The sequence below is a fragment of the Mytilus galloprovincialis genome, chromosome 10, assembly GCF_965363235.1.
Source record: "Mytilus galloprovincialis chromosome 10, xbMytGall1.hap1.1, whole genome shotgun sequence".
Taxonomy (NCBI): domain Eukaryota; kingdom Metazoa; phylum Mollusca; class Bivalvia; order Mytilida; family Mytilidae; genus Mytilus; species Mytilus galloprovincialis.
The window spans coordinates 26,852,295-26,872,041 of NC_134847.1; the positions used below are offsets into that span (position 1 = coordinate 26,852,295).

At 31.0% G+C, this 19,747-nt stretch overlaps 1 protein-coding gene across 2 annotated transcripts; it reads right to left on the reverse strand.

Annotated features, from left to right (window-relative positions):
* On the reverse strand, positions 1–19,692 carry LOC143047288 (uncharacterized). 2 transcript variants are annotated; one of them, XM_076220328.1, is made up of 10 exons: positions 19,370–19,692; positions 17,513–17,653; positions 15,443–15,522; positions 13,297–13,447; positions 12,417–12,548; positions 9,350–9,423; positions 8,208–8,311; positions 7,428–7,494; positions 6,069–6,134; positions 1–5,040 (listed from the first exon to the last, which is right to left on the reverse strand). In XM_076220328.1, exons 1-10 carry the CDS (start codon positions 19,639–19,641, stop codon positions 3,971–3,973), a joined length of 2,157 nt encoding a protein of 718 aa, XP_076076443.1. In that variant the 5' UTR covers positions 19,642–19,692; the 3' UTR covers positions 1–3,970. The 2 variants fall into 2 exon arrangements, with proteins under 2 accessions (XP_076076443.1, XP_076076444.1); XM_076220329.1 differs by lacking the exon at positions 6,069–6,134 and having other exon boundaries at positions 19,370–19,690.
* Positions 19,693–19,747: the final 55 nt, after the last annotated feature.

Sequence of the window (19,747 nt, forward strand, 5' to 3'; positions counted from 1 at the left end):
TAAATATAGTATAGAAAGATTTTATTTACAGACTGAGTAGTAATAAAACTTCCATAGATCAAATGTAAGTTTAGTCAGCCTATACATCAACAGAAATAAAATAGTATTAAAGCTTTTAAAATAAATAACAATACATCAACATAACAAATAAATAAAACACATTCTTGATATATATTACAACTTGCTTTTTCCTTTAAGAAATTTATTACATTGTCATGATAGAATAATGAAGAATAATCCACCTTTCAATTTTCTACCAGCAAAAGAAGTTCTTTTTGTTAATGATATTACATTAAAAATGGAAGAAGGGTAGGAAAGGCTTATAAAATGCCTCCACAATCCTAATGCTTTCTCTAATAATTTTGGATACATTCAATAGACGTACAACCATAAATGAAAATTCCTTTCCTACCATCAGATTCATATTATTGGAATGACGCTTAAGTTGATATTTAAGTTAAAACCAACAATTATCTTACCAGAAGAAAACAATGAATAAAGCACCATAACTGTTGAAAACTGGCATTATAATTTCCCCTTTGGAATCATGAATAAGGGAACATAAATAGCCAACATTTCTCAATCTAAACTGAATTTTTAAACTATTCGCCCCATATAGGCAACAGTTGGTGCCTAAGTGAACTTGATTAAAGAGATAATACCTGACCAACCTATCCAGCAAACGTTACCTCCCAGGAGTTCAGGTATATTAACTCCCATTTGAAGCTCTACAGAGAATACATAACTGTAACCAACACCATGCATCACTGTTATGATTATATTTGAATGCAAGAAATTGTTATCAAAATTTCTCACAAAAAAGTATATTATTTACCCTTGGTAGATCCAAAAGCTCCAAAAAAAAATTTCAGAAAAATGTTACCTCCCTTTTATTTACTACACTTGATAACAACCTACTTGAAAAGAGCCAATCTTTTTTTAACAGTTTGCACTGTTAGTCACTATTCCAATGCCCTAGACTTACAAAATTTGATTCCAACTGGTAAGTTTTGGCAAAACTTTGTTAAGACACACAAGGCAAATGCTTGAATATTGATCTTTGGAAAAGATTTTGGTGCATACTGCTAATAACATTTTCCCTATGTCCAAATTTCAACAATGTAGGAACAATGTAACCTCCCTCAAGTCAATTTGTAGTTATATCCCTTTGAAAAAAAATATTCTTACTTCATTGAAAATATTTCTACAATTTACAAGTGGAAACAATATTTTAGTACAATATTTAATTTTATTATTTTAAGCTTTCCTTACGTACATGTATCATTCTTTGTCCTAAAATTAACTTATATTTGCCACACATTACAAGTTACCTTCCAGAAAGAGAGACAACTCTTGCAAACTATAAACTGCAAGGTCAACTAAATGGATTTCAAATGAGAAATGATCGCTGCTTTTACATAAATTTGGGATGAACAAATGTTGTTGAACATAACTTTTGATAATATTACTTGATTTTTGGCACAATTTACATTTCATAGAATCATAAGACTTAGGAAATTTGATGGGCTTGAAAACCAAACAGCCATTCATAAAAAAAAACTTGGAAAAGAAAAAGATCACCTTAATAAGTCATGATACCTAGTAGTTACAGCAATTAGAAACTAGAAACATCTCAGGCTAAATAAAATATGGTAAATTTCCTTCAATCTGTTTTTAGAGAGAAACTTAAAATATAGATACTTGTCATCGATTCTTTTCATTTGTCATATCCAACATGTAAATATTTCATTTGACTTAATGAAGGGAAAAAATGCATAAATCTGCTTTTGTAGACAAGAATGCTACACACTGTATGCAATAAACAACAGCACCATTTTAATATTTATATGTACTTGATATTGTTCTATAAAGAGAAAAGACATCTACATGGCACTTATATATTTGTTAGTATAAACATGATTAAGTATTCACAATTACAACCTATATTTAATTAAATAAGTCCATACATGATTTGATTTTAAAATGTTAAGACTGTTCCTAAATGGGTGAAAGTGGGTACGTACAAAGGAACTAGCATAGTCCACCAAAAACATACTTTTTTTTAATAAACTTGTATACATCAAATGGCCATCCATCTATATACCTGAAAAAATGGGAATGCACACATCAAATGAACATGCATTCATAAATGGGCCACAACCTATGTCGTAAAAAATATATCCTTACTTCTTACCCTCCCCCATTCATTTTAATGGAACCTTGCTTCCCTCCTAAATTCATTTTAATGGAATCTTTCTTCCCTCCCACATCAGTTTTGATGGAATCTTCCTACCCTCTCACATTCATTTTAATGGAATATTCCTATTCTCCCACATTAATTCTAATGGAATAATCCTAATGAGTCAATGATCACATTCAATAAAGTAAGAATGGAAAGTTCACTATCACAATTAATTGAATTAAGAAGAATAAGTTTAGTATCAACATCACTGTTCATAAAGCAAGTTCAAGGTCATAGTTATAAAAAATAAATACCAAGTTTTTCAATTATTCAAATAAGTTACAAAATATTTTATCTAATTTGACGTACTGTTAATTCAGAAATTATTGTGTGCATTTATTAATGCAATTTTTATAGAATGGACAAAATCCTGAGATTTTTTATTGCAATTTCAAGAAAATCTGCATACAGATATGTACAATGATGTACTGTGGATTCATTTATTTTCGTGGGTACCAATTTTCGTGGTTTGAGGAAAATTTACATATTCGTGGATATCTAATTTCGTGGTTTTGGCAAAGTCTACACTCATTCCTTTAGAAAATTTGTCATTCGTTGAACATTTGAATTCGTGGTTCTCTTGTACCAACGAAATCCACGAAAATTGGTATCCAACGAATATTAATGAATCCACAGTATACAATATCAGAGTTTTTTTTATTGAGATACTCACTTAGTGGCATTATTCTTAAGAATAAAAACCTTACAATAATTTCTGAATTTACAGTATGTTAATCATATATTGCCATGTTATGCCCTTACAAATGTTATATATGCTAATGTGATGTATAAAAATATAAAAGTTAAAACTGACAAAAAGCCAATAATCAGTCGATCAGTTAGTTTGTACTTTCTTGAAATATATATCCATGATTATAAATGAATTTAAGATGCAGACTTTCAATAGTTCTTTGAACCAAAGGGAGACTATTTGCTAAGTGAAGACAACTGATTAAAGTTTTAATTCACATGAATATTCAACATTATCATGATTATCATGATTATACAAATTTATAAATGAATTTTGAAAAAAATGCCTACAAAATTTACTTTTTGACAGTTTGCTACATTCTGTTAAAGATTATGAAAGATTACTTCAGAATATTAATATAAGAATATAAAAGATTATGTTTCATGAAAAGTTTCACATAATACTGAAATATGTCCATTGTCAACAAAATTCCCGATATGAATTTGAAGCTACAAAATTTTTTTTTTTATTATGCATAAACTTTCATATTTTTTTCAGGATAAATCCTTTTAAGCAGACAATTTTTACACCATAATTACATATAAACACAATACAAAAACGGCAAATCCAAATTATCACATTGCTTATAAACTTTCAAATATAAACTGAGTGCAAACAGATACAAAACATGAATTTTCCAGTTGATAAAAATTCAATTCAAATTCAAAATTAGATGAAATCTGTGACTTTTGTATATGTTTTGCTTTTGATCTTTTCTAAGTTTAGAACAGGTAAAAATTGATCATAGACTAAATCAAACAAGATACATGTAAATATACATTCACATGATTCAGAAAAAGGTTTACACAAATGTTTTTGAACTTTTATTAAACAATTGACAAATAGAGGCTTGGAAATTTATGTGTTGTAAGATTGACACTCAGTATATAATCAAACAAATCTTATTATATATCATATCAAACTTGAAAAAAACATCATGCAAAAATATCACTTTCCAATTTTTCTTCCTGAAGTTATTAACTTGTAACAGGTACATTTATACAACATTTTACACAAGTTCCCTCATCAAGGAAGACAGAATCTGTATCCAGTGCATTCTGGGTATTATCAGCCCCTAATGCATTCTGGGAAGTATCAGCATCCTTGTTGACAGCAAGATCAGCTAGGAGTGTTTTGTTATCTGAATAATCAATAGTTGTACAGCCAGCCATCATCTGTGCAGACTGTTGTGTTAAATCAAGAACGATGGGAGTTTCACAACTACTGACAGCTGGATACGTTTGTGAAAGTGTCACGTCTGTGGATGTCAGATTGTTTTTGGATGTATCAACTTTTTCCGTCACCGCTGTTGCCGCCGCCTGTACAGCACCTTGTGTCAGGTTAACTAACTGTGGATAAACTAAAACATTGTCACCTAGATTAGTTTGGCTATTAGCTAATGTGGCAGAACTCAAGTTTGGCAACTCCACTGTGCTTTCAGTTTCAAAACGTTCACCATTTGGTGTGTCGGTCACTACCTTTGTAATCAGAAAGTGTTGAACTTTGACAGTTGGTTTTCCATCACATTGTTTAAGTTGAGGACTTGACAGAGGTATCGCTTCAATGCCTGACACAGGTATAGGTCCTATGCTAGGCTGTACTGTGGCCACAGTAGGCTGAATTGTGGCAGCCCCTCCACTGCCTCTAGTCATTGCTTCCAAACTACTCAACAAGTCATAACCAGTCTCCTGAGTATTGCTAGGGATCTGAACCTGTATGCTGTCTACCGGAGCTATTGTTGAACAAATGCATTTTCCTTGATCCATTATATTTGTAAAACTGCTACTACCATCAACTTGGTTTTGAGACATATCGGAGGGATTCTGATTGATGATCGTGTTTGTTTGATTTTCGTCAATAACTGCTATATTTTGTTGTAGTACTGGAGGTAGATTTATTAATGTGCAAGCTCCTTCTGACGATGGAACAATCTGTATTTGACTGATCACTTGAGGAATGTTGGACCCATCTTCAGCCGTGTTCTGAACTGACGGAGATGATTGTAACATTGCAGGAGTGATTTCCTGTAAACTTCCTGGACTGTAATCTAAAATTAGAACAAGGGCAAACATAAGAAATATTTGTTGTTTCAGGTTAACCTTATTTTTTAACTCAGCCACATCATTTTTTACATTGCGGGTTGTAAATTTATTTTTTTTGGTTTTATTAAACTTTTAAACACACTGAAGAATCATTTTGAACTGTTCACATTTGTTACAGAAAATAATTAAGAATTTGCTTATAAACCCTGATATTCCTCTTTTCTTTATATTAGAATTAATTTATAGACTGGAAAACTTTACCAATATATTATAAATGAACAAATGTATGTGAGAAGACAAATCACAATTCTGCTTGCTTGAATTTCAATAACTGTACATGTGGTTTCGTTACTATTCGTTGGATACCAATTTTTCGTGGATTTCATGGGAACAGGTAAACGACAAAATTAAATGTACAATGAAGAACAAATTTTCTACAGACTTATATGCAGACTTCGGCAAAACCATGAAATCAAATATCCACGAACATGCAAGCTTTCCTTAATCCACGAAAATTGGTACCCACAAAAATAAATTAATCCACAGTATTAAATAAATTTGGCTGTAGCATAGGTATTTATACTTTGTTGACCGAGATGAAAGTGCAAAAGCAAAAAAAAACAAATATAAAACATAAATCAGAAAGACAAATACAGATTGTTTTTCTACATTGATAACTTGTTGTGGTTGTGTAGGTGATGAAATTATACAATATCTGTTTTATTAGGGCTATATAGGCAATATATATTTCAATTTAAATCAGTAGGACAAGTTCAGCAAATGACTTTCTTGTGTCAAATTATTACAATTTATTTGATCTTTATAATTATTACAATTTTTTTTATCTATATAATTATTTCAATTTGCTATCCAAAATGTTTAAGTTTCTGAATACTATCTAAAATCAGGTCTCAAAACAATTTTCATTAATCTGTCACTGATGACTATTTGAAATTGAATTCAATCATGCCAAAATTATAAAACATTATTGACACAATGTGCTAAAATTTAACACAACTTTTGAAATGCTTGCCTGGTATTTTACAAATGTGTTCATATCTTATTCCTGCACAGTTTTGTTCTGTAAGGCTAAGTAGTTCTAAGAAAAAATAAAAAAAATGTGATTTGTCATTAGATGATCATTGAACTTATGTACCACATGAAAACCACCTAATCAATATGAAAAGAGCATTTTTTTGTATGAGCCTCTTTCATCCTTTCTATCTACTTTGAAATAATTTGGTTTTATTGTTTTTAGAAAAGAAGTTTAATCAAAGTGCTTGTTAGTACTGATGGGGTAGGTCACTTTCAATGTACATTATAAACTTAAAATTGAACATGGCAGTCTATTGATCGATGAAAAATATTAAAGTAATATTTCAAATTGTGGAAAATATCTTTGTCTATAATCTTGACATGCGATCTAAATGAATAAATATTTTTGACTTTAACAATAAAAACAAGAAGTTGCACATGAGATGGTACATAGAATACCTCCACTAGTGTTCTTTAATTATAGGAAAACAGGAAGTAGGTATGTGACAGATATGAAAAAATATTTCAACTCAGCAATGCTAAGTTGCTAACCTAATATGAAGTCATTCTGTTAAGTTGCACCTAAGAAATGTGTGAAGGAAACATATGATGGACAAAAGGAACAATGGACAATACAACATTTCATGGTGATAAAGATGGCCAGTGGCAAATAAAATATAAACTTAGGATATGATATGACTATGACCGCTGCTTTCTATAATCTCAATTTCGAATGTGCTAGTATGCAAGGTAATTTCATGCGATAAAATATCAACCTTATGGAACACATTACACTGAATCCTGGCATAAGGTTGACCAGTCTTAGGTGAAGTTTTGGAATTTGTGTCAAATGTTCGGTTTCCTTTGTGTTTTTCCATACAAAACAATGTAAAATATTTTGCCCCATAACACCCATTTATTTTTTCATATTAGACTTAATAGCTCATGAAATGTCGTTTACCAAAATTTTAGAAGATTCTTAATTTTCTTTCTTTTGTTTTGAGACCTAATAATGCCAATGCAAATATAAGGTAAAAATCAGAGTCAGCCTTTTCCCGTCATATTTTAAATCTCAAATATCTCGAAAAGGAGGTACATGACCTATCAATATTTTAAGCTTATTTTTATCCTTACTTGATGATCTACAAGCTTACAGTATCAATTTTAACTTCTTAATTTATTTATTTTAACCTAACCTCACCTAAGTACATCCTTAACTCTTTTCTGTTACTCCTAAATACTGCATGCTAAAGACAGAAAACACTAATTTGCAAGTCTTTGGTTTGACATAATGAACCAAAGACCTCCATTACTCAAAGGAAGCATGCATCTGTACAATAACATGAAATTATCTTACTTTGCAATTGATTTTCTTCAACTGGATCACAAAGCATTAATAACTGATCAGCATATGACTGTATCACCTGAAAAACGGGGAAAAAAAGCACTTGTTATTAAAACTATAAGTTATCTCCCCTTTTCCATTGTTCAGCAAATAAAATAAGAGTACTGCTTCAGTCAAGGCTGAAAGATGAACTGATATTGCTGTAAGGAGAATTTTGATCTTGTAGAAAATTTGGTCATAATTAGCAGAAGTTTCAGCCCCATTCCTTTAATTAAGAAATGGCAGGATTTTGTTGGAAGTTGCACAAGTGACAATTTCAGACATGACAGCTACAAGGGAAGTTTTATTTTAGAGAAGTTGGTAAAATTAATTATTGTGACCCTCAAATCAAAAATGACTCTGTCAATGCTGATAAAATTTCTGATAACTTTTCTCTAATGCAACATGATAAAATGTTTAAATAAAGACCATTTGTACATTGGAAAATAACCCAAATTTACGCATGGGTCTGCTCACTTTATATTTTTGCAGATTCATATCATTTCTTATTTTTTTCCTGTGCCAACTAAACCCCTTTTGCCAATGACAAAAAATAAGATACATTGAATATGTGATAGAAACAAAGGAGTTAACATATCAAGGCTGTTCCATTAAGACAGCTTTTGGCAATTTTGCATACAACAAATGGACACACAACCAAAAAATACAGAATACATACATGTACAAAAAATAAAAATTCCTTTCCTATGCTTTTATGTTTGTTTAAATGGAATAGTTCTTCGCTATACTTACCCGTTCAGAATCTATATCTCTTTCATGATTCTTTTTATGAATTTTTAGACTATAATTTGTAGTAAATGCTCTTGGGCATCCATCACAGGAAAATGGCTTTTCACCTGTAATAAATCAATTTACAAATTGTAGAAATAAATATCTTTATTTCCTGACTTGTTTATTACTTTTAACTTGTTATCGATTTACATTTAAAATAATATTGTAATATGTATGTTTTTTTCAAATTTTTGAATTTTCAAATTTCAGTCATTATTGTATCATAGTATTAATCAGCCTATCTTTTAGTGTATTTTCAAATTGAGTGATGAAGGAAAATTGGGTGCTAAGATTTACCAAATGACTATAGGCAAGTAACAGATTATTTGATTCTTAAGGAATGACTGTAATATTTTTTCTGTCTATGAAGAAATAACATAAAAAATTTGGTGCACACTGAATAACGCGCGTAGCGGGTTATTTAACAGTGTGCACCACATTTTTTATGTTATTTCAAAAGACAGAAAAAAAATTACAGTCATTTCTTATAATTTAATTCTAAATTCCATTTTAAACCGTAGAAAACCATGAAAAAATGTTGATGACGTCACGGTCACATGACTAAATTATGTCTATGGGCTCATAACAAAATAACGTCAGCCAATCAGAAGATGTGTTACATCCAAAAATTAAATTATTTATAAATAGAATGTAGAACCAGGAATCATTTAACATATTCTGATATTCTTTATCTGCTTACCCTTCTGGAACACATGTGACCACGGTGCACCTCCAATTTTTGGTGGTGTTTTAGTTGTGCAGTCTTAAGTTTTCTATGTTGTGTTTTGTGTACTATTGTATCTCTGTTGGCATTTTTTTCTTTTTTAGCCATGTGACCTATGAGTTGAATGTCACTCTTGTATCTTTTGCTTCCTTGTTAAGGGAAGTATATAATTGTACAAAAATTGATGTATATAATTTTATGACAAAAGTTAATTGTAGTCTTCCAAATCACACTGATTAAGAATAATTTTCTCCTATAATCTCAAAATCTCAATTTGAGAAAATTGAGAGTGGCACTGGAAATTTAAGTGTCTAGAAGAGTCACCTTTAAATACTCTGTGGTGATTGCTAAATTTATAATAAGAGAAATGTACCAGTACCTGTATGACTTCTAATATGTGTTTTTAAATGATGACTGGCTACAAAAGCCTTGCCACATCCATTCTCATCACACCTGTGAACAGAAATAAACATTGTTATTAGGGTTAGCTATATATAGGTAAGTACAGGTTTATTATCCAGCAGCCAACATTTAAACAATACTCAGGATGAGAACAATTCGACATGCATGTTGATAATAACATCTTCACTTTTGAATACCCAATATTGACAACAATACTTTGACCTAAAATGGTGTACATTCACAAATTGAAAAAAAGAGTTGTCTCATTTGAACTCATATCCCATCTACTTATATCCGCTGCTGGATAACTCGGACTAAAACAAAGTCGGACTATAACAAAATCGGACTATAACTAACTCGGACTATAGCAAACTCGGCCTACCAATATTCATATGCAGAAATATATTGAACCAATTCGGACTACGATTAGAAGATTGGTTTTTTTACTGTAATAAAAAAATTCTTATATATTAAAATCATATACGAATTTATGAGATTATAATGAATATTTTTGAATAAAAAAGATCGTATATAGAAATGATTAATATTTGTTATATGAGTTGAATTAGATATGTTTAAATGAGGGTAATTAACTTATATTTGAAGAAATCTTATTGTGATTTATGATGTTTATTGACAAAAGAAATGCTAATGATTGGCGTGTGTTCGTGTTTTTATTGTGTTTAATCCTTGGTGTTTATGATTAGTAAATAAACAAAGACAAATTTGATTGACAGTGAATGGCTTCTTGACAATTTCACTAATCTGTAATTGATTCAGCAATTGAAAAGTAATTATATTCAAATGGTCACATCAAACAGATACAATGTTTTTAGAAAGGCAAGCCGAGGCAAACATTTATTATACATGTATCCAAAAATAGATTTGGAGTAAAATTGAAAAAACAACAGAGATTTCTTTGATCTTACCAAATACTTCTATAAAATAACATGAAAAAAAAATCCAATATCATTTTCAAAAATAGCTAAAAATAGTATTACATTGTACAGATAAATCACACCAAGAGACCACCATACAAAATATGAACAGAAACCAGAAATGCTACAATTCACTGAATTGTCTTACAATAATTAACACAAGATTTGTAATAATAACAAAAAAAACTGAAGTCCAGTTATAGACAATACAAGACAAGACACTTTTAATTGGATATTTAGTTCCCAATTTCGTGTAATAACAGGTACTTGGGTGATTAGATAGGTGTCAACAGTACATGTGCCAGTTGTTTGTTTAACCTATGGGGATTAAAAAGGTGTCAACTATACACATGGTGTCATAATCAATTAAGATATGCATATAATAACAATTTATTCTGAGAGGGACATTATTACAATTAATACTACAAAGACAAATCAGTGGTAAATTTTCAATCTATGAATATCAAAAAGATTTTTTTTTGTGTTTTCATTTTTAAATATATCTTGTTAACGTATTTTTTTTATCACCTTCAAAAATGTTCAAAAATAAATTATTTAATAAATTGAAAATAAAAATTCATTTTGAATTAAGAATTGAAAATTAATTTCCAATAACAACAACAACCAACATTATTCTTCTAGTAGTCCGAGTTTGGTATAGTCCGAGTTTGTTATAGTCCGATTTTGGGAGGCCGAGTTTGTTATAGTCCGATTTTGTTATAGTCCGATTTTGTTATAGGCCGAGATATCATGGATTCCTTATATCTATATAGCTGTGATGTTTGCTAGCTTCCAGTCTGATGGTACTGTCCCAGATGTCGAAGTCTGGTTAAATATGTATGTTAAAAATGGTGATATTTGGTTGGCTGCCTCTTTTAAGATTCTAGTTTGTATCATGTCTGGCCCTATGGCTTTTGATGTGTCACCTACATAGATATTTTAGTAGGTTGTTAATTGTTCAAAATTTCAATGCAAAAACCATACAATACTGGGTCAAATTCGAAGTTTCTTAATAGTATTGTTGCTTTCAGCAAAGTGTAGATGCAACAATATTTTTGCACATTCTATATGATTTTGAAATAAGCAAAAAATAAACCCACACAAAATTTCCACTTTTACTGAAGTTAACAAGTTTTAAAATAAACTTAAAATGATCTACTTCAACAGATAATTTACATCCTTGTCTAATAAGATTATATCATCGTTTAATCATACCACATATATGTATCTTTATCTTTATATGTGATATGAATAACATGAATTGTGCTTTTTCTACTTAATCTTAAGTAGATACTTGTCACTTTAATCAATTATACCACCTACATGCATCCTTATTTCTATATGTGATATGAGTAATATTCACAGTGCTTTTTTCCTATTCAATGTTTTAACTTGTTGCTAGTAGATTAACATTTCATAGGAAGATATGTCTACCCTATTCAACTTTATATTCTGACTACAAGCAGACCAGTGTTTCCTCTTTCTCATAAATATCATGTACAAAATGCACATGACAGCTTTTCATCTAAATATATTGACTTGCTCACTTAAAATAAGACCTTGGTTACTGTGGATTCATTATTATTCATTGGTTATCAATTTTTGTGGAAACAGGTTAACCATGAAATGAACTTAGCAGATTAAATCAACTAGAACAACATTTAATTTCTCTTAATATTCCTTTAATGAAGATAATTGCTCTACCTAAAGGTGGCCAAATGGCAGTACATGGATAATGTTCATCAAAAAGCAAATTTTCTATAGGCTTAAGCTTGTATGCAGATTTCATTTCAGCAAAACTGAAAAATTAAATATCCATGAACATGTAAGTTTTCCTTAATCCATGAATTTTGGTACCCACGAAAAATAAATGAATCCACATTCAATATAAATAGTATATAAACATAGCCATTTCCATACTAAGAATTCTGATTGTGTGGATATTTTAATCAATAGGACTAACATACATGTACTTTCAATCTATTGAAGAATGTCGGTATTTTTCAATTTTAAGAGAGTATTGTTTATACCACCTTCTTATTTGGAAGTTGGTTTACAGGACAAATATATACTGATATAAGGACCAAAGAGGTATAATGTATTTACTGGTAAGGTCTTTCACCAGTATGTGTTCTTTTATGTTTTTTGAGGTCACTAAGGGTAGTGAAGAATTTCCTGCATTCTCCCTCTCCACAGTTAAATGTCTTTCCTGTATGGATCCTCTGGTGTGCTCTTAATCTAAAAAATAAATAAGAAATTATCATTCATTTTTGAATAAATAACACATTAAGTCCCGTCCATTTAAATTTGAGAAAGGCAGTAATTTTAAACAGTTTTATAGCTAGAAAACTTTTGAAATTAACATCTACATAAGCAAAACTATATATCCAATTAAATTTTCTAAAGCTTATTTTTTTCCATAAAGATAGAAGAGGAAAATATTTGATTTGTTATAGTAAAGCCCAAAATTCTGTGTGAAAAATAAATAAATCATGTGCACTACACACGGTATAAAGAATGTATTCTGTTGTTTGATCCATTCCTAAAGGTTATTTAATTTCTTGCTTTATAGATATTTGAAATGGACAGAACCTTAAACAATGTTCTCCCGAAAACAACATGGCATAAAAAAAATTTACAAAGGGCTATTCCAGAAAAAAATGTATGGGGGGGGTTGGAAGGCAGTTTTTGTCAGCACCCGCCACCCAGACAATTGTAATTGAGAATTATAGTGCATTATAGTGTGAAAAGTTGCTCTGATACCCATCACCCATGTATTATTAATATAATGTGCCTTCCAACCCCCCCATACATTTTTTTCTGGAATAGCCCAAATAGGAACCTGGTTCTGAGACTGACTGTGACTTCAAAATTTGAAGCTAAAATTTTCAAGTGAATATTTGACTTTTTACAAATTCACACAAGTTTCAGACTTTTGAAATTCAAAGAACTTTCGGGATAAATGGTAGTACATAATTCATCATACCTGTATAGTGTGGTGAAAGCCTTTTCACATTCAGGTAAATCACAGTTGTATGGTTTTTCTTTTGTATGAACTCGTACATGGATTTTCAGGCTGTAGGAAGTAAGGAAAGCTTTGCCACAGCCTCCTTCATTGCATACAAAAGTAAATTCTCCTGTAAGGAAAAGTTAAGATACATTAAAATCCAAATTTTCATTTTTTGAATTGTTACCATTTTGGTCCAATTTCTGTGCTATTCTCAATGCCTACTCTGAAATGTTTTTATCAATTTTGGTAGATTCTTGTTCATATGATGAAATCATAATCTTTCAGTCAGTTTAATTGAAGTCTGGAGCTGGCATGTCAGTTAACTGCTAGTAGTCTGTTGTTATTTATGTATTATTGTCATTTTGTTTATTTTCTTTGGTTACATCTTCTGACATCAGACTCGGACTTCTCTTGAACTGAATTTTAATGTGCGTATTGTTATGAATTTACTTTTCTACATTGGTTAGAGGTATAGGGGGAGGGTTGAGATCTCACAAACATGTTTAACCCCGCCGCATTTTTGCGCCTGTCCCAAGTCAGGAGCCTCTGGCCTTTGTTAGTCTTGAATTATTTTAATTTTAGTTTCTTGTGTACAATTTGGAAATTAGTATGGCGTTCATTATCACTGGACTAGTATATATTTGTTTAGAGGCCAGCTGAAGGACGCCTCCGGGTGCGGGAATTTCTCGCTATATTGAAGACCTGTTGGTGACCCTCTGCTGTTGTTTTTTATTTGGTCGGGTTGTTGTCTCTTTGACACATTCCCCATTTCCATTCTCAATTTTATCTTGACAATATGTTAGGCCTCCCCTCACATACATCTATAGGGATACTTCAGGCTAAAAAGTTATTGTGACAACATATAACAGTTCTTTTTTAATAATCAGTTGATGCATATGTATGTTGCAATGCAATCAGTCATGATTTTAGACATAAATAAACAGCTGCGCCATGAGCGCATGATACGCCCGACGTCTTGTGTGGAAGTTTTATGCAATAATCATAAATAGTTTCTGAGGAAGTTTTAAGCAATAATCATAAATCGTTTTTGAGATACAGCACGACATGTAAAAAAACCCTCCCCCTTTTTTACAAAATACTCAATAACTCAAAAATGAAATTTTCAATCATCACCAAAAAGTATACAGATCTTTAGATTAATATAACAAAGAAGTGTGTAAAGTTTTAAGCAATAATCATAAATCGTTTTTGAGATACGGCGCGACATTTAAAAAAACCCTCCCCCTTTTTTATAAAATACTCAAAAACTCAAAAATGAAATTTTGAATCATCACCAAAAAATATACAGATATTAAGATTAATATAACTAAGAAGTGTGTAAAGTTTTAAGCAATAATCAAGAAAGGTTTTTGAGATACGGTGCGACATGTGAAAAAAAACACACCCCTGTTTTAGTTACAAAGTGCCGTAACTCAAAAAGTTTAAATCTTATTTTCACCAAAAAGTATACAGATCATTTGACCATCATAAGAAACAACTATATTAAGTTTCATGAAATTTGGATAAGTCGTTCTCAAGTTACGGTGCGACATGTTTACGCCGGACAGACGGACAGATGGACAGACTGACGGACGGACACCGGACATTTGTATACCATAATACGTCCCGTCAAAATTTTGACGGGCGTATAAAAATATATTATGTCTGAATTATCTCCCCTGGCCAAATCACATTTTATATGATTTATCCAAAAGCCTTTATATTGCATGCATGTTTTTATATATATCTTATACCATGATGAAGATAATTAATACAGGATTGTGTCTTAATGTTTGCAAATTAAATAGAATAGAAATGCAGACAAAAGTCACATGGATCACTTATCCAGAGTTACCTCCCCTTAATTAAGATCATATGTTTTTATGTTATTGATCAACCTAGTACTTTAAACAAAGTGAACAGTCGCTAATCATTGCTGACTTTTATTCATTGTGAAGGGTATTGAATGAAAGAGAGAAGACTCAAGTTAACATCCCTGTTGAATGCTATTGCTAAGGGAGGTAAATCATAATGAATCATCATTAATCAGTGTGAACATTCATCAAAGGTGATTTTTAACCAAATAACCTAGCAGTATATAAACTTGTGGTACAGGCTTTACCTTTGTGTGTCTTCTTATGAGTTCTGAGGTTTCCAGCAGTACTGTAAGTTCTAGAACAGTCTGTGTAATCACATTGGTATCTATAAAAATAACATAATTCATTGATTATTGAAATTATTTTGTGGTTAAAACTTTTTAGAAACTCATTTCAAAATTACAAAGCATCTGATGCACATTTAATTCTCATGAGAGAATTGGCTATACAATCGCCAATTTATATGTACTAGTTTCTATTTTCAGCTCTTCAATGATGATAAAGGTTTTCAATTACTAAATATATGCTAGCTCCAATACAAAATTGGCATAATTTTTTTGATCCTCCATTGCATTTGACCTTTCTTCTATATACATGTACTATTACAGGTGTACAGGTAATACAAAGCAAATACATATTTAGTCTCCTGGTATCCTTCTGTTGAGAGCAGTTATGTCAAATCACTTTTATGTCACAGTTTAATTTAGGGTTCTCAATGCAGCTTCATTTAACTTATGTCAATTTCTTTCAAAACAAATTCAACGCCTGGTTTTCCAAAGTAGCCGGTAGACAGCGGATTTCCGCCATTTACCTAGGCTTCAAGTGCCGGCTACTTCACTGACAAAAATATAAATTCGAAAAATAAAAAATATCTTTATCAAATGTTTACAGGCAGCCGAGAGACGTATTGTCGCAAAGTCACAGTCACGATAAACAAGGATGAAAAGTCAGTGTTTACATTGGTCTAAATATAGTTCACATGAATTCAGGTCACTGATTGGTTGTCTATTTAAACATTTAAAGTCAGACTGCAGCGTTTCTTTTCAAAGATAACAAGAGAGACGTTCTGGTGGTCATTTAACGATAACAATAGAGACATTCCGATGGTCATTAACTCATTGGTTTTGGCTTTTAGAACGTGACGACAATCATTTTATGTTATGAAATAATATCAGTCATATAAAAGAAAGTGTAGTAGATCATGTTGTTCTGAATCTGGAAAACAGTATCTTTTGAAGTTCATCTTTCAAAGCCCACTAGGTGTTCAGAGAATCAAGGTCAAAAACGAAAGTAGAATATTGTCGACTCGACCACAAATAAATAACATTTCCAAATGATTTATGTATCCAACTTATTGAACAGTTTACAAAACAAGAGAAAATCAGAGGATATATCAATTTTCTGTCAAAGCTTGAGAAATAATTGTATGATTTAAATACCCCAAACAGTCTTTGGAGAAAAAAGGGGGGTCATTTGTTTACTGATGCATGTAGTAATGCAAAATAAATTGATCAGTATTTCTAACAAATCGGATTATTATAGAAATAAAACTCCTTAAAAAGTAAATGAATTTTAAGCATAATGTAAAGAAAATAAAAAAACAAACCATTTTAAAAAAAAAAATTTCTTTCTTTAATTTAATTTTATACATAAAAAATGGTCATTTGAAAGATGAAATTAGGTGCCAGGAGATTGCGAGAATGTAGGAGTTTGCTCTATTTATGCCTTGAGCGGCCCCCAGACCCCCTGCCGTAAAGAACCAAGCTTACAGCATGTTACAGTCACCGTTAATTGTAATTTTAACGATTGGGATGGAAAAAAAGTATGTGCAAAATGTTGTGCTAATGCGGCGTAAAGCAACCAACAATCAATCAATCAATGTGCAAAATTAATTGCAGGATAAGAACAATAACTGTTTAGGGTCTTAAGCTGTCTTAAATATCAGCTGTATTCGGCTTGAAATAGGAGTAATAACTAATTGAAGCTTGATTTACACATGTTTCTTAGTTAGTCTCATACAAATACAGCTGATATCTTAAGACACTAAAGTTATTGTCTATATATTTTTATATCTATAAAAAAGTGCTTCATGTAATTCAACCGTGCCAAATCCATTCTGTGAGGTTTGTTGTCATAGAGTTTAATTTCTTTTTCCATTTTGTTTTCTACATAATTTCCACCATTTTTGAGTTCAAGAAAAGACCAAAGGAACATTCAAACTCACAGGTCGAAACGAAAATTACCATGCCATTGCTAAAAAATAAAAAGACAGACAGACTAACACTAATACATAAAACATAACATAGAAAATCTACCTTTTAATTTCTTTTAGTTTAGTCTCTGGATTTCTACTTTCCACAGTCACAGTAGCATGTGATGGATTACTGGGCATAGATCTGTCTCCTGGGTTTATCTGCATACATATCTGATCTTCAGATACTGTGTGTTGTATATATCTGAAATAGATAGTATAAATCTTTTTTTATTAAAAACAGTAAGGGGCAACATCAAAAAATCAATGAAGGATAAAAAACTTAATTCAAATAGTTTGGGGTAGGGGGCAAAATTGCTGCAAGTTTTGTTTAATTGACATCGATTTTACATATACCCTTATTGGTCAATCAACTTTTCCCAAATTAAGTTAAGAGGGGGGGGGTCAGTGAAAAAACTATATGAATCAAGTTTTTTATCCTACATTGAACTTTTGATGTCGTCCCTAAAACACGTACTATATATATATATATATATATATCTATTTGGAAATTCATGGACAGTTTTTACCAGACAAGTAAAATTTAATTAATTTTCTCAGGTGCAAGTTAAGTGCTAAAAAATGCAAAGCGCGTCTGTTCTTTTCTTTTCTTCGGTGAGATGACAATTCATTTTCATGTTTTTCAAAAATTATACATGTATGTTGATGGAATGTATTGCTGTACAGCTGAGGAAAACAAATAATATGTGTTTCCTGTTTACATGTTTGACATGTTTGAAAAAGATAGGGTACAAAATGTAGGTAGGTAGGGATTTTGCTAAAAAATATTTTTTTTACATTGAGTCTATGGGAGGGACATGCTTACTTTAAGTTTTAACATGTACAGTACCTATTGCAAAATGACAAAAAACTTTAGGGTAGGCTATTTTTGAGCTTTAAAAAATAGGGAGGGTAGGGTAATAGGAAACACATTTTTTTTTATTTGGCCTGAGCAAAGATATTTGGAACTTTTTAAATCAATTTCGACAATTTTAAAGCAGTCTGAAAATATTGTAGATACAAACAAAATGTATATAAAGCTTAAGCATATATTTTAAACATACTAAAAAACTGTATGTCTTGTAAGTTTTTTGTTCCAATCAACCAAACTTTTATAAACAAAAGTTGTAAATCCACAATTCTTTCCTTATACGGGAAGCAACTCCATATATAAAAAAAATTACTACTCTATCATTATTACATAAACTTTTTGCTAGATTCATTCACCACTGACAGATATTGGCACTTACACCACATTTTCTTATATCAATAGTCACACAAAAGCATTTCAAATGTACGATGTATAAGAAATGTAACCATTTGAATTGGCTTGTCAAAATATATTTGTGCAATGAAGGGGAACGCATTGTTTGATATATATACAGCACCCCTCAATTGTTGGACTCCATGCATATGTAGCATGGACAATGTTGTAAATTTGTACAAAACTTAAAAAAAAAAAAAAAAAAAACACAACAGAAAACAAAATCTACAAAACATTTAGGCAGTGTTTCATCACTTTATATCCATTTATAAATAATGGTTGAGAGTTTGTGCATGTTAGTTATAGGCAGTGTTTCATCACTTTATATCCATTTACAAATAATGGTTGGGAGAGTTTGTGCATGTTATTTAAAGGCAGCGTAAAGGTAGCGTAAAGTCCAGATAATATTAATGGATCATGCTGGTGTGGGCATTTTTCAATTGACTTTTTTTATCCACCATTTACGCAGAAAGGCGTCAAAGCTAAAATTTAAAATAGCCCTCCTAGACTTCATAATTATTTGGACTTGTTTGCGTTATGTCAACTATATATCAGTATATAAGGCTTGCAAGTTGCAACACCATAGTCACCGTGCCAGTTGAAAATTAATAAATTCATGTTGTTGTGTGAAGTACTGATTCTTTAAAGAAAATTTACCCATTATTTTCCCTGTCATTTTCTGTTTCACTATCATTGAAGTTGTATTGGATATTGTTTTCATTTAATTTTGAAACATGTGAACTTTCTTCCCCCTTTTCATCTCTGTCGTTTAATTCAACGTTAGTTGTTGACGTTGTGTAATTTTCGTTTGGAGTGTTGTCATCACCGAGAGAGTTATTGTTTGTAAATTCATCTGAATCGTCAGAATCGAAGCAAACGCCTGTTGAATAATCGAAATCTTGTTCTAAGTCTGAAGAAGTTAGGTCCATTTTGACATGTAAATGTAGGAGATGCACGGAATTGTTATGACCGTAATCATTGGCTGAAGATTCATCCTTTGACCAATTAAAAAGGATATAACAACAGATCATTGGG

Coding starts and splice junctions, on each gene's coding strand:
- LOC143047288 (XM_076220328.1), bottom strand. CDS start 19,641: ATGGACCTAACTTCTTCAGACTTAGAACAAGATTTCGATTATTCAACA. Junction 12,549..13,296: donor GCTTTCACCACACTATACAG/GTATGATGAATT, acceptor TTTATTTTTTAG/ATTAAGAGCACACCAGAGGA. Junction 5,041..6,068: donor ACACATTTGTAAAATACCAG/GCAAGCATTTCA, acceptor TTCTAATTTTAG/ATTACAGTCCAGGAAGTTTA.